Source organism: Haliotis rufescens, unplaced genomic scaffold, assembly GCF_023055435.1.
Source record: "Haliotis rufescens isolate VD_foot unplaced genomic scaffold, xgHalRufe1.0.p SCAF_78, whole genome shotgun sequence".
Classification (NCBI taxonomy): domain Eukaryota; kingdom Metazoa; phylum Mollusca; class Gastropoda; order Lepetellida; family Haliotidae; genus Haliotis; species Haliotis rufescens.
In genome coordinates, this window is record NW_025964370.1 from 263,087 (window position 1) to 288,556 (window position 25,470).

General features: G+C 43.1%; 1 protein-coding gene across 1 annotated transcript in view; it reads left to right on the plus strand.

Moving 5' to 3' along the window:
• Positions 1–23,243, plus strand: part of LOC124121589 (GTP-binding protein RAD-like) — a 50,583-nt gene extending 27,340 nt beyond the window's left edge. The window contains exons 3-4 of the mRNA XM_048388732.1: positions 1,865–2,048; positions 19,698–23,243. Of these exons, the coding sequence (XP_048244689.1) occupies positions 1,865–2,048; positions 19,698–19,963 (450 nt within the window). The 3' untranslated portion in view covers positions 19,964–23,243. The remainder of the gene's footprint in view (positions 1–1,864; positions 2,049–19,697) is intronic.
• Positions 23,244–25,470: the final 2,227 nt, after the last annotated feature.

A 25,470-nucleotide genomic window follows, 5' to 3' on the forward strand; every position in this document is an offset into this window, starting at 1 on the left:
ACACTACACAGCTATACACTACACTGTTATACACTACACTGCTACACTACACTGTTATACACTACACTGCTATACACTACACAGCTATACACTACACTGTTATACACTCCACTGCTATACACTACACTGCTATACCCTACACTGTTATACACTACATTGTTATACACTACACTGCTATACACTACACTGTTATACACTACACTGTTATACACTACACTCCTGTACTCTACACTGTTATACACTACACTGCTATACACTAAACTGTTATACACTACACTGTTATACACTACACTGTTATACACTACACTGGTATACACTACACTGCTATACACTACACTGGTATACACTACACTGTTATACACTACACTGCTATACACTACACTGTTATACACTACACTGCTATACACTACACTGCTGCACACTACACTGCTATACACTACACTGCTGCACACTACACTGTTATACACTACAGTGCTATACACTACACTGTTATACACAACACTGTTATACACTACACTGTTATACACTACACTGTTATACACTACACTGTTATACACTACACTGCTATACACTACACTGTTATACACTACACTGTTATACACTACACTGTTATACACTACACTGTTATACACTACACTGCTATACACTACACTGCTATACACTACACTGTTATACACTACACTGTTATACACTACACTGCTATACACTACACTGTTATACACTACACTGTTATACACTACACTGCTATACACTACACTGTTATACACTACACTGTTATACACTACACTGCTATACACTACACTGCTATACACTACACTGTTATACACTACACTGTTATACACTACACTGCTATACACTACACTGTTATACACTACACTGTTATACACTACACTGCTATACACTACACTGTTATACACTACACTGTTATACACTACACTGCTATACACTACACTGCTATACACTACACTGTTATACACTACACTGCTATACACTACACTGCTATACACTACACTGCTATACACTACACTGTTATACACTACACTGCTATACACTACACTGTTATACACTACACTGCTATACACTACACTGCTATACACTACACTGTTATACACTACACTGCTATACACTACACTGTTATACACTACACTGTTATACACTACACTGCTATACACTACACTGTTATACACTACACTGCTATACACTACACTGCTATACACTACACTGTTATACACTACACTGCTATACACTACACTGCTATAAACTACACTGTTATACACAACACTGCTATACACTACACTGCTATACACTACACTGTTATACACTACACTGCTATACACTACACTGCTATACAGTTCACTGTTATACACTACACTGCTATACACTACACAGCTATACACTACACTGCTATACACTACACTGTTATACGCTACACTGCTATACGCTACACTGTTATACACTACACTGTTATACACTACACTGCTATACACTACACTGCTATACACTACACTGCTATACACTACACTGCTATACACTACACTGCATTCGAACCCACGGTAATGTGTTTCTAGTGTGCCCAGGTTACGAAGATCTACACAAGGAATTGCGACCGAGCCACACGTTCCCCGACTGTACTCAATGATGACACCATATGAATGTTTGTAATATTTTATAACAAATGCATGTTCCGGGAGATATATTCGTCACAACATCTGTATGCTGTGTTGTGATTAGCAAGGGACATGTGATGGTATAGTAACTGTGTATGCTTGGTGAAGTTCCGCAGGTGGACGTGAGGAGAGCCGTCACGACACAGAGGAAGCCAGATGTCCACACGGTCGTCACTAGTTGCATGTTTGTGTTTCAGATATCCTCCGAACAACTTCAAGTAGATGCATACATCGTTGTTTTCTCCATCACCGACCACGCCTCCTTCGGAGTGGCCAACTCCATTGTCAGATACCTGAGGGTTGACTTCGGGACAGACCGCGCAATAATCCTGGTTGCGAACAAAATAGATCTTGTGCGGAAAAGGAAAGTGTCTGCAGACGGTGAGTAAACTAAACTACATTCTGTTTTACAGTTATAATTACCTTGTGAAAACTTACAACATTGTCCCATGCAATACCGGTGGTTGTCATGGGGACCCCTGTACTGGTTCGGACTGTACGAATGTCATCTCACAGCAATCAAAGGCGAGCTGCAGGAGCGATGTAACCACAGGCGTGAACTCCCGATAACAAAAATCATATACGGAAACAAGAACACGTAAATCTAATCCAGACTGATTTGGTCTTTTTCATTCTGATCATGGTTTTGCTAACACTATACATATTTCCTTTACCGCAATGTCACATACGTATATGTATTTCCTTTACCGCCAGGTCACATACGTATACATATTCCTACACCGCCAGGTCACATACGTATACGTATTTCCTACAACGCAGGGTCACATAAGTATATGTATTTCCTTTACCACCAGGTCACATACGTATACGTATTTCCTACACCGTTTGTTTATTGGCGAGTACATGCAATGCACTGTGCACACACAGCACCACGCAGGTCGAAGGGCTCCGCTGCACGTGACATTGTGAAGATGTTGTGCGCATGAAATGAACTTGGATGTGATGGACAGTTTGTCTCCGTGTCCCCAGTGTACTGCGAGGTACATATGTACTTGATCGATCACAATGATGTAGTACTGAGGCTATGTGACACATACATGTGATGGACTGAGGCTATGTGACACATACATGTGATGGACGGACGCTATGTGACACATACATGTGATGGACTGAGGCTATGTGACACATACATGTGATGCACTGACGCTATGTGACACATACATGTGATAGACTGAGGCTATGTGACACATACATGTACATGTGATGGACTGACGCTATGTGACACATACATGTGATGGACGGACGCTATGTGACACATACATGTGATGGACTGAGGCTATGTGACACATACATGTGATGCACTGACGCTATGTGACACATACATGTGATAGACTGAGGCTATGTGACACATACATGTACATGTGATGGACTGACGCTATGTGACACATACATGTGATGGACTGACGCTATGTGACACATACATGTACATGTGATGGACTGACGCTATGTGACACACACATTTGATTGACTGACGCTATGTGACACACACATTTGATTGACTGACGCTATGTGACACACACATGTGATTAACTGACGCTATGTGACACACACATGTGATGGACTGACGCTATGTGACACACACATGTGATAGACGGACGCAAGCGTGCTAAGCGCCGACCGTTTGATATTCGGGGTGACCTGTGATTTTATCGAAGAAAATAAATTGTCCCTGAAAATTCTTGAAAAAAATAACTATAATTCGATCCTTTGACTGCCAGAAAACATTACCTTGTTGCCAGATGATTTTCAGGCTTTGGTTTAAATAAAAAACCTCTCTGGTTTTGCAGCTGAGGTAAATGTCCGGCCTCTAAACTATACTGAACCGCAAAAGAAACGTCCCCCAAGTAAAATTGCATGAAAAGTTGTAATTTAGATATCTTGATAATTTTTGATAAAGTTTCTAAAATTTAACATTACCTTGACCGGAAAAATAAAATTGGTGACAATAAAACCGATCGCCCAAACGCATCACGGCCACGGCCATGGAAACCCGATGCACGTGAGTTCCGTGCACATTGAAATGCACATGCGTTCCCCCATTTCTTGCCCTATAAAAGTCCACCCAGATCGGATAACATTCATTCGTTATTGGATTGCTACCACATACCAAGATTGACAAGAAATCAGCGACACCGAGCCCTTGGACGATTGCATGCTGGACAAACCGCCCGGCAAGTAGCCGATGCATTTCAGGTCCACGTAAGGAACATATACAGGCTCCAGCAACGGTACCAGACCACCAACACTACAGATGACCGACCACGTAGGGGAAGACCAAGGGTCACCACCCGACGTCAGGATCGTCAGATTGTGCGACAGCATCTTCAAAATCGCTTTGTTACTGCTGCGGAAACTGCTCGACAGACCACGGGGACACACCAGCGACACATCAGTGCGGACACCATGCGTCGACGATTGACGAGCAGACACCTCCACTGTCATAGGCCACACCGAGGACCCATTTTGACACAACGTCATTGCCACGACCGTCTTCAGTGGGCAACACAGCATCAGCATTGGCGCCACCAGCAATGGTGAAGAGACCTCTTCTCAGACGAGAGCCGTTACTGTGTCTCTACAGCAGATGGCAAAAGAGAGAATAAGGCGTCGCCATGGGGAACGATATTCGGATGCTTGTGTTGTTGAGAGACTCTCGTGGGGTGGTCCGAGCATCATGGTGTGGGGTGGAATTGGTCTTTCACAGAGGGTCGGCCCTGTGGTCTTCCAGAACATCGGTCCAATGAGAGGCAATGGTGTCACATCAGCTCGGTACAATGATCAAGTCTTGAGACCACACGCAATGCCTCATTTGTCACGTGCCCGCACTGCGAGAGCAACAATAGACTTCCTTCAGCAGAATGGCATCAGAACCATGCAGTGGCCTGCCCTAAGTCCCGAATTAAATCCCATTGAGCGCGTGTGGGACGTCCGACCAAGGCCGACCACTACAGCTGAACTGCGTCAGGCGTTCCTTAGAGTGTGGGCTCAAGTACCTATGGCCTTCATCAACCGCCTCATCCATTCCATGTATCGACGTTGCACGGCAGTCATCAATGCACATTGCGGACACACGAGATACTGACTTGTGACGCCATTTTCTCAGAGACTAGTGTTGTTTGTTTCACTTTAAGAACATTTGACACTTTAATTTCAACCTCGATGATCAGATTTGCCAAGTTTCGTCTCAAAGTATGTTTACAGTGTTTGGACAAATAAGGTTTCTCATATATCTATCCATCGTGACGTTTCTTTTGCGGTTCAGTATCAATGGGTCTTTGTACTGAAGTAGACAGGAGTGAGTAAACGTTCGATTGTCAATCTCAGAAACGGAATCACTCCCCCGAGAAAACATGTCCCCATTATCAAATCAGTCGAGTACTATATGACCGGCATTTTGACAGCAAATACAAATTTCATTGGCGTTTGAGATTTGCCATCTGCTTCAGCAGAGATTAAGTAATTTACAAGACAAGTCGATTGGGCTGCGTGGCTAATGCGGGAGAGTGGGTGCCCCCTGCTGGCTCAGTGGAGACCGGTGTATGCCACACCAAATGCCAAAGGTCACTATATAGCTGAAATTATACTGATGAGAAGTTAAATTTTAACTCATTCACCCAAATGTCAAAGATGAAGTTTTGTGCACTCTACATCATCACGGTTTACTGTGGTCAGAGCACCTGAACCTGTTAATCAGAGTCGCGACCCTTGTCACCGAGGATGCGCTTCTTGTGGTTCGAATTGCACCCAATTATGCTTGTACATTATGAACGTGGAATTCTTGCCGAGTATTGTCCGTGACATACTGCGCTTCAGTGGAATACATGTGGATATTTCAAACAGAGATGAGAATGACCGCACAGCACTCGAATACTGCTGTTTGGGGTTGTGTATGTATAATCCTGACTCGCGGTCGAGACAAAGTGTAATAGTTTCAGGATGAATAATTCTGATTGAATATCTGTGGTTAGAATACAAATTGCCAGTCATTACGTTGTACGGTCAGACAGCATCAACTGGGCACCAGACGGGACAAACGAGGCAGCTCCCTATGATGGTTAGATCTCGCCTGGCAAACGTTTAACATATTCTTGTCTTGAGATTAGGTTTACAAGCTCCGAGTAGCAGTGAAACGTTGTCTTGGCTAGGTTTTTATAGTGCCTTAAAAACATGATCGGGCTGATGGTGTCCGGAGAACAGGATGGAGTTGATAGTGTCTGGAGAACAGGGTGGAGTTGATAGTGTCTGGAGAACATGATCGGGCTGATAGTGTCTGGAGAACAGGGTGGAGGCGATAGTGTCTGGAGAACAGGGTGGAGGCGATAGTGTCTGGAGAACAGGATGGAGTTGATAGTGTCTGGAGAACGGGATGGAGTTGATAGTGTCTGGAGAACAGGGTGGAGTTGATAGTGTCTGGAGAACAGGGTGGAGTTGATAGTGTCTGGAGAACAGGATGGAGTTGATAGTGTCTGGAGAACAGGATGGAGTTGATAGTGTCTGGAGAACAAGATGGTGTTGATAGTGTCTGGAGAACAGGATTGAGTTGATAGTGTCTGGAGAACAGGGTGAAGTTGATAGTGTCTGGAGAAAAGGATTGAGTTAGTTGTCTCTGGAGAACAGGACGGAGTTAATAGTGTCTGGAGAACAGGGTGAAGTTGATAGTGTCTGGAGAACAGGATTGAGTTAGTAGTGTCTGTGGTACAGGATTGAGTTGATAGTGTCTGGAGAACAGGATTGAGTTGATAGTGTCTGGAGAACAAGATGGAGTTGATAGTGTCTGGAGAACAAGATGGAGTTGATAGTGTCTGGAGAACGGGATAGAGTTTTATGGTGCCTATAGTACAAGTTGGGACTGATTCAAACGACAGGGAACTCACACATAACCCTATTGTAGACAAATTGCGGAATTACTGAAACATAAATAAGACCAGAAACCACGGCCACTTGTATTCGTATTGTTCACTGAGATTGTTCACTCAGTGGTCTATGTGTAAACAATAGGCCCATCACTCGGTAGTGACATGTGTGGCTGTACCGCCCACCTCGGGGGCTGCCAGAACTATCTGCCTTCAGACTGTTTGGGAGACATCTTGGTTTGCTGTGCGTCTGTCAGACTGCAGAACCACGTGCCGAACTTGGCAGGTGTAGCTGCTCCGTGGCATAGGCTAAACTATCTGTGATTACGTAGCCAGATCCTCTTATTTAAAAGAATTAATCTGTTTGAACGAAATAAACTGCGAGTATTGTATGTGGAGTGAGTGAGTGAGTGAGTGAGTGAGTGATCACGATAACCACAATTACAAAACAAACCTAACTGAACTCACGAACATTCACGTATTTTCGCGTGGTAATTTCACATATCGAGAATGAGAAAAGAGTACATATGTGATTTCTAATCATAAACTATTCACAGGTCGCCTTTCTTATTTGACAAAGCTTGTTTTAATACAAAAACGACCAGTAAATATTATTGCATGACTTTCCTGAAGCAAATAACCTACCCACCTCAAAGGACGGGGCACACAACTCCCATTGACTCTCGTGAATTCCCCTCAGACACACAACTCCCATTGACTCTCGTCAATTCCCCTCAGACACACAACTCCCATTGACTCTCGTGAATTCCCCTCAGACACACAACTCCGTTTGACTCTCGTCAATTCCCCTCAGACACACAACTCCCATTGACTCTCGTCAATTCCCCTCAGACACACAACTCCGTTTGACTCTCGTCAATTCCCCTCAGACACACAACTCCCATTGACTCTCGTCAATTCCCCTCAGACACACAACTCCGTTTGACTCTCGTCAATTCCCCTCAGACACACAACTCCCATTGACTCTCGTCAATTCCCCTCAGACACACAACTCCCATTGACTCTCGTGAATTCCCCTCAGACACACAACTCCGTTTGACTCTCGTCAATTCCCCTCAGACACACAACTCCCATTGACTCTCGTCAATTCCCCTCAGACACACAACTCCGTTTGACTCTCGTCAATTCCCCTCAGACACACAACTCCCATTGACTCTCGTCAATTCCCCTCAGACACACAACTCCCATTGACTCTCGTCAATTCCCCTCAGACACACAACTCCCATTGACTCTCGTCAATTCCCCTCAGACACACAACTCCCATTGACTCTCATGAATTCCCCTCAGACACACAACTCACATTGACTCTCGTCAATTCCCCTCAGACACACAACTCTCATTGACTCTCATGAATTCCCCTCAGACACACAACTCACATTGACTCTCATGAATTCCATGCACGTGATTCCACCTGAATCACACGACTCCCCATAAAGAACGCATCTTCCCCTGAGGTACATGACTTCCCCCGAGTCACATGACTTTCTCTGAGTCACATGACTTCCCCCGAGTCACATGACTTTCCCTGAGTGATATGACTTCCCTTGAGTAACATGACTTTCCCTGAGTCACATGACGTCCCCTGAGTCACATGTCTTTCCCTGAGTCACATGACTGACCCTGAGTCACATGACTTACCCTGAGTCACATGACTGACCCTGAGTCACATGACGTCCCCTGAGTCACATGACTTCCCCTGAGTCACATGACTTCCCCTGAGTAACATGACTTTCCCTGAATCACATGACTTCCCCTGAGTCACATGACTTCACCTGAGTCACATGACTTCCCCTGAGTCACATGACTGACCCTGAGTCACATGACTTCACCTGGGTAACATGACTTTCCCAGAGTGATATGACTTTCCCTGAGTGATATGACTTTCCCAGAGTGATATGACTTTCCCAGAGTGATATGACTTTCCCTGAGTCACATGACTGACCCTGAGTCACATGACTTCCCTGAGTCACATGACTTCTCCCTGAGGCATCGTCCTAACCTAGACTCTCCTCTACCTGAATCACATGACGTAGAATGTTGGAATGACCCAGCAACACTACGGTGTTCTTGTTATAAGGTGGTGAAGTATATGACATGACCGAGCGCGGCATGCTGTAACAGCCCCCCCCCCCCCCCCGTCTCTGGAGGGATGACTGCATGCATGCATTATGGGTTTCCATCTTCTTTCATCTTCTTCAAAGGTATATTCAAGTGTACAGTCGGTGATATACGGAAGTGCCACGTGACTACTCAAGGAGTATGTTAACAGATGGGCAGATGGACCACTCGGGAATCGCACTTTGATATTGCACATGAGATGAAGGAAATTGTGTTTTGACATTGCATGTTTATCTCCAGTGGCGTATGTTAAACAACTGCACGCCTTTCATATTAAATATAAATACATAAACACCTTGAAATGTTGACAATAAAGTCACGTGACGTAAGTGAGATCACAGCCAGGAATAAAATTATCATCTCGTCTGACACGCCTGTATCTCAAACTGTGTCGGGTGTAGTGGTGGGGAGATGTAGAAGGTGATGGCGTAGATCAATCTAAATACAATGTGATAGTTTCAGGCTGCATTGAAATATGACATGTTTATTGACACAACTATGGTTTGTGCATGGTGTGTATATGAGCGAGTGAGTGAGTTGGGTTCAACATTATGACAGTTATATCGCGACGGGTCTGCGTAATGGGGGAGGAAAGTGAGGCAGGCGTTTACAACTTCGGTGAAACCCACGAGCATTAGTATGGTGCTGACAAACCTAGAAACACGATCGGGACGAACCGGGATTCGAACCCACAATATGTGTATATGATCAAATATCCGCATTGAACGATATCACCGAATACTCGTCATCGTGAGATACTGTCAATGATGTCAATAATGTCAATGATGAAAATACATCAAATGTATCAATTGTTATCTTAGGGATAACACTTCCTTAGTGAAGAACAAATTCTAGTTCTTCTTTCTTTGGATTGAGTCCCATCCGAGATTTGAACCCACACTCTGAGAGTGAGGCACCACATTGCCACCACAAGTCAGCGATCAGCGACTCCTCTGACAAGTGTAAGTTGGCAGGGTTCCCATGTCCGAAAGCTATGAATACACAGGTGTCAGTTATGTCAATAATGTCAGAATTGTCTGATGAAAGTACATATGAAGGAATATTCAAACAGGTTCAGGCGTATGTCACTGACCTCATCGTCTATAGGGCACAGGTTCAGGCGTATGTCACTGACCTCATCGTCTATAGGGGACAGGTTCAGGCGTATGTCACTGACCTCATCGTCTATAGGGGACAGGTTCAGGCGTATGTCACTGACCTCATCGTCTATAGGGGACAGGTTCAGGCGTATGTCACTGACCTCATCGTCTATAGGGGACTTCAGGTAGCCCAGTGGTTACAGCATTCGCTATCGATATTGCTGAAATATTGCTGAAAGCAGCGTAAAACCATACTTAATCACTCACTCACTTCGTCTATAAAATAGCCAAGAATATCACTGAGCGTGTCACTATTCAGATATACAGTGTACCAGAAATACACTGAGTGTGTCACTGTTTAGATAGACAGTGTTCCAGAAATACACTGAGTGTGTCACTATTCAGATATACAGTGTTCCAGAAATACACTGAGTGTGTCACTATTCAGATATACAGTGTTCCAGAAATACACTGAGTGTGTCACTATTTAGATAGACAGTGTTCCAGAAATACACTGAGTGTGTCACTATTCAGATATACAGTGTTCCAGAAATACACTGAGTGTGTCACTATTTAGATATACAGTGTTCCAGAAACACACTGAGTGTGTCACTATTCAGATATAGTGTCTTCCAGAAATACACTGAGCTTGTCACTATTCAGATATACAGTGTTCCAGAAACACACTGAGCGTGTCACTATTCAGATATACAGTGTTCCAGAAATACACTCAGCGTGTCACTATTTAGATATACAGTGTACCAGAAATACGCTGAGCTTGTCACTATTCAGATAAACAGCGCTCCAGAAATACACTGAGTGTGTCACTATTCAGATATAAAGTGTTCCAGAAATACACTGAGCGTGTCACTATTTAGATATAGTGTGTTCCAGAAATACACTGAGCGTGTCACTATTCAGATATACAGTGTTCCAGAAATACACTGAGTGTGTCACTATTTAGATAGACAGTGTTCCAGAAATACACTGAGCTTGTCACTATTCAGATATACAGCGCTCCAGAAATACACTGAGTGTGTCACTATTCAGATATAAAGTGTTCCAGAAAACACTGAGCTTGTCACTATTCAGATATACAGTGTTCCAGAAACACACTGAGCGTGTCACTATTCAGATAAACAGCGCTCCAGAAACACACTGAGCGTGTCTCTATTCAGATATACAGTGTTCCAGAAATACACTCAGCGTGTCGCTATTCAGATATAAAGTGTTCCAGAAATACACTGAGCTTGTCACTTTTCAGATATAAAGTGTTCCAGAAATACACTGAGCATGTCACTATTTAGATAGACAGTGTTCCAGAAATACATTGAGCGTGTCACTATTCAGATATACAGTGTTCCAGAAATACACTGAGTGTGTCACTATTCAGATATACAGTGTTCCAGAAATACACTGAGCGTGTCACTATTCAGATATACAGTGTTCCAGAAATACACTGAGCTTGTCACTATTCAGATATAAAGTGTTCCAGAAATACACTGAGCGTGTCACTATTCAGATATAAAGTGTTCCAGAAATACACTGAGCGTGTCACTATTCAGATATAGTGTGTTCCAGAAATACACTGAGCGTGTCGCTATTCGGATATACAGTGTTCCAGAAATACACTGAGCGTGTCGCTATTCAGATATACAGCGCTCCAGAAATACACTGAGCGTGTCACTATTCAGAAATACAGTGTTCCAGAAATACACTGAGCGTGTCACTATTCAGATAAACAGCGCTCCAGAAATACACTGAGCGTGTCACTATTTAGATATACAGTGTTCCAGAAATACACTGAGCGTGTCACTGTTCAGATATGAAGTGTTCCAGAAATACACTGAGCGTGTCACTATTCAGATATACAGTGTTCCAGAAATACACTGAGCGTGTCACTATTCAGATATAAAGTGTTCCAGAATTACACTGAGCGTGTCACTATTCAGATATAGTGTGTTCCAGAAATACACTGAGCGTGTCGCTATTCAGATATACAGTGTTCCAGAAATACACTCAGCGTGTCACTATTTAGATAGACAGTGTTCCACAAATACACTGAGCTTCTCACTATTCAGATAAACAGCGCTCCAGAAATACACTGAGCGTGTCACTATTTAGATATACAGTGTTCCAGAAATACACTGAGTGTGTCACTGTTCAGATATAAAGTGTTCCAGAAATACACTGAGCATGTCACTATTCAGATGTACAGTGTTCCAGAAATACACTGAGTGTGTCACTATTCAGATATACAGTGTTCCAGAAATACACTGAGCGTGTCACTATTCAGATATACAGTGTTCAAGAAATACACTGAGCTTGTCACTATTCAGATAAACAGCGCTCCAGAAATACACTGAGCGTGTCACTATTTAGATATACAGTGTTCCAGAAATACACTGAGCGTGTCACTGTTCAGATATAAAGTGTTCCAGAAATACACTGAGCATGTCACTATTTAGATAGACAGTGTTCCAGAAATACATTGAGTGTGTCACTATTCAGATATACAGTGTTCCAGAAATACACTGAGTGTGTCACTATTCAGATATACAGTGTTCCAGAAATACACTGAGCTTGTCACTATTCAGATATAAAGTGTTCCAGAAATACACTGAGCGTGTCACTATTCAGATATAAAGTGTTCCAGAAATACACTGAGCGTGTCACTATTCAGATATAGTGTGTTCCAGAAATACACTGAGCGTGTCGCTATTCGGATATACAGTGTTCCAGAAATACACTGAGCGTGTCGCTATTCAGATATACAGCGCCCCAGAAATACACTGAGCGTGTCACTATTCAGAAATACAGTGTTCCAGAAATACACTGAGCGTGTCACTATTCAGATAAACAGCGCTCCAGAAATACACTGAGCGTGTCACTATTTAGATATACAGTGTTCCAGAAATACACTGAGCGTGTCACTGTTCAGATATGAAGTGTTCCAGAAATACACTGAGCGTGTCACTATTCAGGTATACAGTGTTCCAGAAATACACTGAGCGTGTCACTATTCAGATATAAAGTGTTCCAGAATTACACTGAGCGTGTCACTATTCAGATATAGTGTGTTCCAGAAATACACTGAGCGTGTCGCTATTCAGATATACAGTGTTACAGAAATACACTCAGCGTGTCACTATTTAGATAGACAGTGTTCCACAAATACACTGAGCTTGTCACTATTCAGATAAACAGCGCTCCAGAAATACACTGAGCGTGTCACTATTTAGATATACAGTGTTCCAGAAATACACTGACCGTGTCACTGTTCAGATATAAAGTGTTCCAGAAATACACTGAGCATGTCACTATTTAGATAGACAGTGTTCCAGAAATACACTGAGTGTGTCACTATTCAGAAATACAGTGTTCCAGAAATACACTGAGCTTGTCACTTTTCAGATATACAGTGTTCCAGAAATACACTGAGCGTGTCACTATTCAGATATAGTGTGTTCCAGAAATACACTGAGCGTGTCACTATTCAGATATACAGCGCTCCAGAAATACACTGAGCGTGTCACTGTTCAGATATAAAGTGTTCAAGAAATACACTGACCGTGTCACTATTCAATTAAACAGCGCTCCAGAAATACACTGAGCTTGTCACTTTTCAGATATAAAGTGTTCCAGAAATACACTGAGCATGTCACTATTTAGATAGACAGTGTTCCAGAAATACATTGAGCGTGTCACTATTCAGATATACAGTGTTCCAGAAATACACTGAGTGTGTCACTATTCAGATATACAGTGTTCCAGAAATACACTGAGCGTGTCACTATTCAGATATACAGTGTTCCAGAAATACACTGAGCTTGTCACTATTCAGATATAAAGTGTTCCAGAAATACACTGAGCGTGTCACTATTCAGATATAAAGTGTTCCAGAAATACACTGAGCGTGTCACTATTCAGATATAGTGTGTTCCAGAAATACACTGAGCGTGTCGCTATTCGGATATACAGTGTTCCAGAAATACACTGAGCATGTCGCTATTCAGATATACAGCGCTCCAGAAATACACTGAGCGTGTCACTATTCAGAAATACAGTGTTCCAGAAATACACTGAGCGTGTCACTATTCAGATAAACAGCGCTCCAGAAATACACTGAGCGTGTCACTATTTAGATATACAGTGTTCCAGAAATACACTGAGCGTGTCACTGTTCAGATATGAAGTGTTCCAGAAATACACTGAGCGTGTCACTATTCAGATATACAGTGTTCCAGAAATACACTGAGCGTGTCACTATTCAGATATAAAGTGTTCCAGAATTACACTGAGCGTGTCACTATTCAGATATAGTGTGTTCCAGAAATACACTGAGCGTGTCGCTATTCAGATATACAGTGTTCCAGAAATACACTCAGCGTGTCACTATTTAGATAGACAGTGTTCCACAAATACACTGAGCTTCTCACTATTCAGATAAACAGCGCTCCAGAAATACACTGAGCGTGTCACTATTTAGATATACAGTGTTCCAGAAATACACTGAGTGTGTCACTGTTCAGATATAAAGTGTTCCAGAAATACACTGAGCATGTCACTATTCAGATGTACAGTGTTCCAGAAATACACTGAGTGTGTCACTATTCAGATATACAGTGTTCCAGAAATACACTGAGCGTGTCACTATTCAGATATACAGTGTTCAAGAAATACACTGAGCTTGTCACTATTCAGATAAACAGCGCTCCAGAAATACACTGAGCGTGTCACTATTTAGATATACAGTGTTCCAGAAATACACTGAGCGTGTCACTGTTCAGATATAAAGTGTTCCAGAAATACACTGAGCATGTCACTATTTAGATAGACAGTGTTCCAGAAATACATTGAGTGTGTCACTATTCAGATATACAGTGTTCCAGAAATACACTGAGTGTGTCACTATTCAGATATACAGTGTTCCAGAAATACACTGAGCTTGTCACTATTCAGATATAAAGTGTTCCAGAAATACACTGAGCGTGTCACTATTCAGATATAAAGTGTTCCAGAAATACACTGAGCGTGTCACTATTCAGATATAGTGTGTTCCAGAAATACACTGAGCGTGTCGCTATTCGGATATACAGTGTTCCAGAAATACACTGAGCGTGTCGCTATTCAGATATACAGCGCCCCAGAAATACACTGAGCGTGTCACTATTCAGAAATACAGTGTTCCAGAAATACACTGAGCGTGTCACTATTCAGATAAACAGCGCTCCAGAAATACACTGAGCGTGTCACTATTTAGATATACAGTGTTCCAGAAATACACTGAGCGTGTCACTGTTCAGATATGAAGTGTTCCAGAAATACACTGAGCGTGTCACTATTCAGATATACAGTGTTCCAGAAATACACTGAGCGTGTCACTATTCAGATATAAAGTGTTCCAGAATTACACTGAGCGTGTCACTATTCAGATATAGTGTGTTCCAGAAATACACTGAGCGTGTCGCTATTCAGATATACAGTGTTCCAGAAATACACTCAGCGTGTCACTATTTAGATAGACAGTGTTCCACAAATACACTGAGCTTCTCACTATTCAGATAAACAGCGCTCCAGAAATACACTGAGCGTGTCACTATTTAGATATACAGTGTTCCAGAAATACACTGAGTGTGTCACTGTTCAGATATAAAGTGTTCCAGAAATACACTGAGCATGTCACTATTCAGATGTACAGTGTTCCAGAAATACACTGAGTGTGTCACTATTCAGATATACAGTGTTCCAGAAATACACTGAGCGTGTCACTATTCAGATATACAGTGTTCAAGAAATACACTGAGCTTGTCACTATTCAGATAAACAGCGCTCCAGAAATACACTGAGCGTGTCACTATTTAGATATACAGTGTTCCAGAAATACACTGAGCGTGTCACTGTTCAGATATAAAGTGTTCCAGAAATACACTGAGCATGTCACTATTTAGATAGACAGTGTTCCAGAAATACATTGAGTGTGTCACTATTCAGATATACAGTGTTCCAGAAATACACTGAGTGTGTCACTATTCAGATATACAGTGTTCCAGAAATACACTGAGCTTGTCACTATTCAGATATAAAGTGTTCCAGAAATACACTGAGCGTGTCACTATTCAGATATAAAGTGTTCCAGAAATACACTGAGCGTGTCACTATTCAGATATAGTGTGTTCCAGAAATACACTGAGCGTGTCGCTATTCGGATATACAGTGTTCCAGAAATACACTGAGCGTGTCGCTATTCAGATATACAGCGCCCCAGAAATACACTGAGCGTGTCACTATTCAGAAATACAGTGTTCCAGAAATACACTGAGCGTGTCACTATTCAGATAAACAGCGCTCCAGAAATACACTGAGCGTGTCACTATTTAGATATACAGTGTTCCAGAAATACACTGAGCGTGTCACTGTTCAGATATGAAGTGTTCCAGAAATACACTGAGCGTGTCACTATTCAGGTATACAGTGTTCCAGAAATACACTGAGCGTGTCACTATTCAGATATAAAGTGTTCCAGAATTACACTGAGCGTGTCACTATTCAGATATAGTGTGTTCCAGAAATACACTGAGCGTGTCGCTATTCAGATATACAGTGTTACAGAAATACACTGAGCGTGTCACTATTTAGATAGACAGTGTTCCACAAATACACTGAGCTTGTCACTATTCAGATAAACAGCGCTCCAGAAATACACTGAGCGTGTCACTATTTAGATATACAGTGTTCCAGAAATACACTGACCGTGTCACTGTTCAGATATAAAGTGTTCCAGAAATACACTGAGCATGTCACTATTTAGATAGACAGTGTTCCAGAAATACACTGAGTGTGTCACTATTCAGAAATACAGTGTTCCAGAAATACACTGAGCTTGTCACTTTTCAGATATACAGTGTTCCAGAAATACACTGAGCGTGTCACTATTCAGATATAGTGTGTTCCAGAAATACACTGAGCGTGTCACTATTCAGATATACAGCGCTCCAGAAATACACTGAGCGTGTCACTGTTCAGATATAAAGTGTTCAAGAAATACACTGACCGTGTCACTATTAAATTAAACAGCGCTCCAGAAATACACTGAGTGTGTCACTATTTAGATATACAGCGCTCCAGAAATACACTGAGCGTGTCACTATTCAGATATACAGTGTTCCAGAAATACACTGAGCGTGTCACTGTTCAGATATGAAGTGTTCCAGAAATACACTGAGCATGTCACTATTCAGATATACAGTGTTCCAGAAATACACTGAGCGTGTCACTACTAGATATAAAGTGTTCCAGAATTACACTGAGCGTGTCACTATTCAGATATAGTGTGTTCCAGAAATACACTGAGCGTGTCGCTATTCAGATATACAGTGTTCCAGAAATACACTGAGCGTGTCACTATTTAGATAGACAGTGTTCCAGAAATACACTGAGCTTGTCACTATTCAGATAAACAGCGCTCCAGAAATACACTGAGCGTGTCACTATTTAGATATACAGTGTTCCAGAAATACACTGAGCGTGTCACTATTCAGATATAGTGTGTTCCAGAAATACACTGAGCTTGTCACCATTCAGATATAGTGTGTTCCAGAAATACACTGAGCGTGTCACTATTCAGATATACAGTGTTCCACAAATACACTGAGCGTGTCACTATTTAGATATACAGTGTTCCAGAAATACACTGAGCTTGTCACTATTCAGATATACAGTGTTCCAGAAATACACTGAGCATGTCACTATTCAGATATACAGTGTTCCAGAAATACACTGAGCTTGTCACTATTCAGATATACAGCGCTCCAGAAATACACTGAGCGTGTCACTATTTAGATATACAGTGTTCCAGAAATACACTGAGCTTGTCACTATTCAGATATAGTGTGTTCCAGAAATACACTGAGCTTGTCACTATTCAGATATAGTGTGTTCCAGAAATACACTGAGCGTGTCACTATTCAGATATACAGTGTTCCACAAATACACTGAGCGTGTCACTATTCAGATATACAGTGTTCCAGAAATACACTGAGCTTGTCACTATTCAGATATAGTGTGTTCCAGAAATACACTGAGCATGTCACTATTCAGATATACAGTGTTCCAGAAATACACTGAGCTTGTCACTATTCAGATATACAGTGTTCCAGAAATACACTGAGCTTGTCACTATTCAGATATACAGTGTTCCAGAAATACACTGAGCTTGTCACTATTCAGATATACAGTGTTCCAGAAATACACTGAGCTTGTCACTATTCAGATATACAGTGTTCCAGAAATACACTGAGCATGTCACTATTCATATATACAGTGTTCCAGAAATACACTGAGTGTGTCACTATTCAGATATAAAGTGTTCCAGAAATACACTGAGCGTGTCACTATTCAGATATAGTGTGTTCCAGAAATACACTGAGCGTGTCACTATTCAGATATACAGTGTTCCACAAATACACTGAGCGTGTCACTATTTAGATATACAGTGTTCCAGAAATACACTGAGCTTGTCACTATTCAGATATAGTGTGTTCCAGAAATACACTGAGCATGTCACTATTCAGATATACAGTGTTCCAGAAATACACTGAGCTTGTCACTATTCAGATATACAGTGTTCCAGAAATACACTGAGCTTGTCACTATTCAGATATACAGCGCTCCAGAAATACACTGAGCGTGTCACTATTTAGATATACAGTGTTCCAGAAATACACTGAGCTTGTCACTATTCAGATATAGTGTGTTCCAGAAATACACTGAGCTTTTCACTATTCAGATATAGTGTGTTCCAGAAATACACTGAGCGTGTCACTATTCAGATATACAGTGTTCCACAAATACACTGAGCGTGTCACTATTTAGATATACAGTGTTCCAGAAATACACTGAGCTTGTCACTATTCAGATATACAGTGTTCCAGAAATACACTGAGCATGTCACTATTCAGATATACATTGTTCCAGAAATACACTGAGCTTGTCACTATTCAGATATACAGTGTTCCAGAAATACACTGAGCTTGTCACTATTCATATATACAGTGTTCCAGAAATACACTGAGCTTGTCACTATTTAGATATACAGTGTTCCAGAAATACACTGAGCTTGTCACTATTCAGATATACAGTGTTCCAGAAATACACTGAGCATGTCACTATTCAGATATACAGTGTTCCTGAAATACACTGAGTGTGTCACTATTCAGATATACAGTGTTCCACAAATACACTGAGCGTGTCACTATTTAGATATACAGTGTTCCAGAAATACACTGAGCTTGTCACTATTCAGATATAGTGTGTTCCAGAAATACACTGAGCATGTCACTATTCAGATATACAGTGTTCCAGAAATACACTGAGCTTGTCACTATTCAGATATACAGTGTTCCAGAAATACACTGAGCTTGTCACTATTCAGGTATACAGTGTTCCAGAAATACACTGAGCTTGTCACTATTCAGATATACAGTGTTCCAGAAATACACTGAGCTTGTCACTATTCATATATACAGTGTTCCAGAAATACACTGAGCTTGTCACTATTCAGAGATACAGTGTTCCAGAAATACACTGAGCGTTTCACACTTCAGACCTACTAAGATGCTTACCGACTGTTTGACGTGTACGTAACGTGGGTTCTAGTTAAGCTGTTGTTTTTTTGCTTAGATCGCCTTGCAGCAAGGGGCTTTCATGGCCGACCAAGAGAGGTGATTTTGAAAGCAGTGTTGCACCAGTCAGACAACGAATCACATTCATACGCAGTACAGACAGGCAAATCTGTGTTCTGGTGAATTTTTCATTCGTGTCTAATACAAAGTTGTTTTTCCCCAATATAACATAAATATGACATAACTGACATTTAAGCTTACACTAAATGATATGTTATATTCTACATCTTCCAGAAGCCCGACTATGTGCGGAGAGTTTCGACTGCAAATATGCGGAGACGTCAGCAGCCTTGAACCATCACGTGGATGAGCTGCTGGTTGGAAGTCTCAGCCAGATCCGTCTCAAGTTGAACATCAGCACGGTGATGCCTCCCGTCGTCAGGGACAACAAGAGAAAGGACAAGAAGAAGCATCACGGTTTTGCCCGGAGCATCCTTAATAAGCTGTTCCGGAAGAGCGCCAAGAAGACACAGTCATGTGACAATTTGTATGCTTTGTGATTGGCTGGTGAGAGTGTCGTCTGCCAGGTGCATGTCGACTGTTGGTGACAGCGAGATGGGTGAGACCTGCGGGTGACAGTTTGCAATATATTCCCAATGTCTCTGGTTGCTAGGATTGGAGCGGGGATCCATATAACTAACTGTCTTATTATTATGCAGCTTTGAGGCCAATGTGGGGACGCCAGGGAAGTCGCCACATCCATTTTATGCTAAACAAGATGGCGGCAGAGTTGATATAACATTTCCAGGAGGGGACAACCCGTTTCGCGTGGGAAGCACGCGCTACTGACTCATAGAGCTGTAACGACAAAGGTACCGTTCTATACTCCCAATTATTATCGCAGGCGTGTAGAAACTCAGCTTCTATTGGAGGAAATGTATTTACATCTATGCACTGGATGCAACTTCAATGTTTCTTGAACTATAGGTTTAACACAGAGGTGAGCGTTTGAACGTGTATTCTGTTTATTAGCAATAGTTTGGGTTTAGTTGATATTTGATAACAATTTCTCCAGGACAGGATGACAGCTTGTGAGATCTGTATTGTTAAGTCCGTGTGTAGAGGGAGCAGTGTCCTCATAGTGTGCATGAAGATAGAGGTACGACACTACCACCAGAAGACGATGAAGCGCAGACTGTTGCGCGAACCTTGTTTCGTAAAAATTACAGCATTCAAAATATGTACACCTTGCTACACATAGCTACTGGTCAGCAGCGGTAGGAATCTTCAGAAGTAATAACACATGACCCAGCCGGAGGAGAGGTACAGACAGATAGACAGCTGGTTGTTTGAACGCACCACTAGAGCCAGCCTGGGAGAGATTTCTCCCACTGACGCGGGTTCCCGGTATATTTATCTACCTTGCCGCGAGCCGGGTGCCTCCCGAGATGATAAATAAAAGTAAGACTTATGGTCATTGGTGGGTCGGCGAGGGGCGCGGTGACGTCATGCTGACATCGCAGACATTCCAATGGTTCAATGGCAGAGGGATGTTGGAAACTGTTATGCCAATATTTCTTGGAATGTCTTTGGCAGGGAGACGTTTATTGCACTATATACGACACCTGAAATGAGCAATGTGCAAGCTGGACGGCTCGCTCTGTAGCCCGACACGCCATTGTTTACCGCCGGAATTTAGATACGACCTCACTTTAGATTCCAGCCTGGCAATGCAGTTCTTTGAAGTTATAAAACCTCGCGGAATGACCATAGCAATCACGACTGGCATTAGGTATTTAAATTGGAAACTATTTTGGGATGGGAAGGAATATCAAGTATACATGTTAATGCCAATGGAACAGATATTAAAGTCTTTTAGCTATATGGGTGATGAGTTCTTCATTAGTGTCGTTGGGCGTTGCTGGTAATAAAATATCTTGTAGATGAATGGTCACATGACGTGATGATTGTTCTGGGGTTCTAACGAGGGAGTTAGCCATGTGATTCGGTGTCCGGGAGAATTTGCAAACAGCATTAACTTTCTTTCTGCTGGCAGTGGGAATCCTTTCTGCTCATTCGTGAATATAAACATTAATTTATATGGATGTCAAACAGATTTTACACTATTAAGTGTAACTGAGGTATAGCTCTAAACGAGCCCTTTATTGTTGATGAGGCGGTTGGAAAGCCTAGTGGTTTAAGCGTTCGCTCGTCACGCCGAAGACCCGGGTTCGATTCCCGACACGGGTACAATGTGTAAAGCCTATTTCTGGTATCCCCCGTCGTCATATTGCTTGAATATTGCTAAAAGCAGCGTAAAACCATACTCACTCACTCACTCTGCAGATAGTCCAGGGTTATCTGCCCAGACATGCCTAGTGTGACGTTAGAGGTTGTTACTGGCTTGGTACTGTGTGTCCCCATCCGTCACGTCAGGGTGGGCTTACGTGACAGACATCTTGTACCCAATACCCATTTATCTGCAATTTCCCCCACTTATCACCTGGAGCTAATGAAGCAGGTGTGTTTCACATTTCAATGCTAATGGAACATGCAGTGTGCGAAAAGGTTTATCCCTAACATCGCGTTGAGAGCGTTAGCAGAAACAACAAGAAGCTTACTGCTGGCACATCCGGACTTCCGCTACATATTCAACACTTATGTGTTTACACGTCACACCTGCACAAGTAATTCTGCCATGTAATGATACCAATTTGAAAAACTGCAGTCTTTGGTAAATTAAACTAATTGTTCGACCACAATCTTCATGCACATATAACTCTCTATCCAGGAATTTATACTAGAGCGAGGAACAACATTTCACCAGTTTATGTCGGGGGCGTGTACTTACCACGTGGCCATATAGCCTGCATCTTCTCTGTTGCTTATCTATATTCATGCAGCATGTGCAGCCTACCCAGGCGATGTGATGTATATACCGTACAACATATATCTATATTGTCATCAATGTTGAAATGATTACTTTATTTTTGTCTTCCATGATGATAAATATTGCGTCATATTCATAAAGATCAATATATCAGTGATTCCATGAGACTTATGTGCATTTATTCACGAGATGCGTTGTATTGTGTGTTGGTGTCGTTAAGCTGATCATGTACCAAAGCACACTGATGTTGTCGTGGCTGTTAGGTGTGGTTTAGAGGTGCAAGCAGAGTTCCATACAGAGAATGGGTGCATGTTTTGTAATGCAAACACTTCATGGGTGTATTAAATGCAGATAGAATCCAATGCAATATAATGCACACTCTAGGGTGTATTCAATGCACAGAGTTCACTGCAAAATTCGCATCTGATGCCAGTTAGGATGTTTGCGAGTCGTAGACATGGGGGAGCTTCAGTGTAAGTTCGCGGATACACTATTTACATGTTATTGTTATATTTGATATATGCCATGAAAGTTTGATTTCATATCTACTCAATATGCCTTAGACTTTACACTGACAGATACAGTGACATATACAATGTTATTTAATGTTACTTCCAGAGAAAAATATCGGAATCGGAAAAGAATTATGCAATATACGAGGGGTTATTTACATATGCAAGTAAATCGATGCAAAGCACATGCCCCGTTTTGTATTCAGTCTCAACACAAATCACGTGTGTCTCAATCAGTTTCAGCAAAACAATAATAAGTACCCTTGTTTCCTTTCGGTTTTTAAACGGCACTACACAGGTTTCAAGTACGTTCATTTGTTTTAGGTGTCCCATGTTATCTGACATGAATTGAATTGCAGATTGTTTACACATATCCATGTAATAATCTTATTTAGATATACATAACTGTACATATTTTTGATAATAAAATCGCTGGTTTTATTACTTGGTGCTTGTCTCAATACGGATGGGGACAGAAGAACCGCGACTGGGGAACAATATCTGCCTCCCAATCAGGAACAGGGTGGGGGACAGTGACGTCAAGCTGTTCTAGCACTGTGTAGGGTAGGTAAAGGTCAAACTGAGGCGGAGAGGGACACAGGCACAGACACAGAGACAGACAGACAAACAGAGAGAGGGAGGGGGAGAGTGACGTCAAGCTGTTCTAGCACTGTGTAGGGTAGGTAAAGGTCAACCTGAGGCGGAGAGGGACACAGGCACAGACACACAGAGAGACAGACACACAGAGAGAGAGGGAGGGGGACAGTGACGTCAAGCTGTTCTAGCACTGTGTAGGGTAGGTAAAGGTCAACCTGAGGCGGAGAGGGACACAGGCACAGACACACAGAGAGACAGACACACAGAGAGAGAGGGAGGGGGAGAGTGACGTCAAGCTGTTCTAGCACTGTGTAGGGTAGGTAAAGGTCAACCTAAGGCGGAGAGGGACACAGGCACAGACACAGAGACAGACAGACACACACAGAGAGAGGGAGGGGGAGAGTGACGTCAAGCTGTTCTAGCACTGTGTAGGGTAGGTAAAGGTCAACCTGAGGCGGAGAGGGACACAGGCACAGACACAGAGACAGACAGACACACACAGAGAGAGGGAGGGGGACAGTGACGTCAAGCTGTTCTAGCACTGTGTAGGGTAGGTAAAGGTCAAACTGAGGCGGAGAGGGACACAGGCACAGAAAGAGAGAGAGGCAGACACACAGAGAGAGAGGGAGGGGGAGAGTGACGTCAAGCTGTTCTAGCACTGTGTAGGGTAGGTAAAGGTCAACCTGAGGCGGAGAGGGACACAGGCACAGACACAGAGACAGACAGACACACAGAGAGAGAGGGAGGGGGACAGTGACGTCAAGCTGTTCTAGCACTGTGTAGGGTAGGTAAAGGTCAACCTGAGGCGGAGAGGGACACAGGCACAGACACACAGAGAGACAGACACACACAGAGAGAGGGAGGGGGACAGTGACGTCAAGCTGTTCTAGCACTGTGTAGGGTAGGTAAAGGTCACCCTGAGGCGGAGAGGGACACTGGCACAGACACACAGAGAGAAAGACACACAGAGAGAGAGGGAGGGGGAGAGTGACGTCAAGCTGTTCTAGCACTGTGTAGGGTAGGTAAAGGTCAACCTAAGGCGGAGAGGGACACAGGCACAGACACAGAGACAGACAGACACACACAGAGAGAGGGAGGGGGAGAGTGACGTCAAGCTGTTCTAGCACTGTGTAGGGTAGGTAAAGGTCAACCTGAGGCGGAGAGGGACACAGGCACAGACACAGAGACAGACAGACACACACAGAGAGAGGGAGGGGGACAGTGACGTCAAGCTGTTCTAGCACTGTGTAGGGTAGGTAAAGGTCAAACTGAGGCGGAGAGGGACACAGGCACAGAAAGAGAGAGAGGCAGACACACAGAGAGAGAGGGAGGGGGAGAGTGACGTCAAGCTGTTCTAGCACTGTGTAGGGTAGGTAAAGGTCAACCTGAGGCGGAGAGGGACACAGGCACAGACACAGAGACAGACAGACACACAGAGAGAGAGGGAGGGGGACAGTGACGTCAAGCTGTTCTAGCACTGTGTAGGGTAGGTAAAGGTCAACCTGAGGCGGAGAGGGACACAGGCACAGACACACAGAGAGACAGACACACACAGAGAGAGGGAGGGGGACAGTGACGTCAAGCTGTTCTAGCACTGTGTAGGGTAGGTAAAGGTCACCCTGAGGCGGAGAGGGACACTGGCACAGACACACAGAGAGAAAGACACACAGAGAGAGAGGGAGGGGGAGAGTGACGTCAAGCTGTTCTAGCACTGTGTAGGGTAGGTAAAGGTCAACCTGAGGCGGAGAGGGACACAGGCACAGACACACAGAGAGAGAGACACAGAGAGAGAGAGAGGGAGGGGGAGAGTGACGTCAAGCTGTTCTAGCACTGTGTAGGGTAGGTAAAGGTCAACCTGAGGCGGAGAGGGACACAGGCACAGACACAGAGACAGACAGACACACACAGAGAGAGGGAGGGGGAGAGTGACGTCAAGCTGTTCTAGCACTGTGTAGGGTAGGTAAAGGTCAACCTGAGGCGGAGAGGGACACAGGCACAGACACAGAGACAGACAGACACACACAGAGAGAGGGAGGGGGACAGTGACGTCAAGCTGTTCTAGCACTGT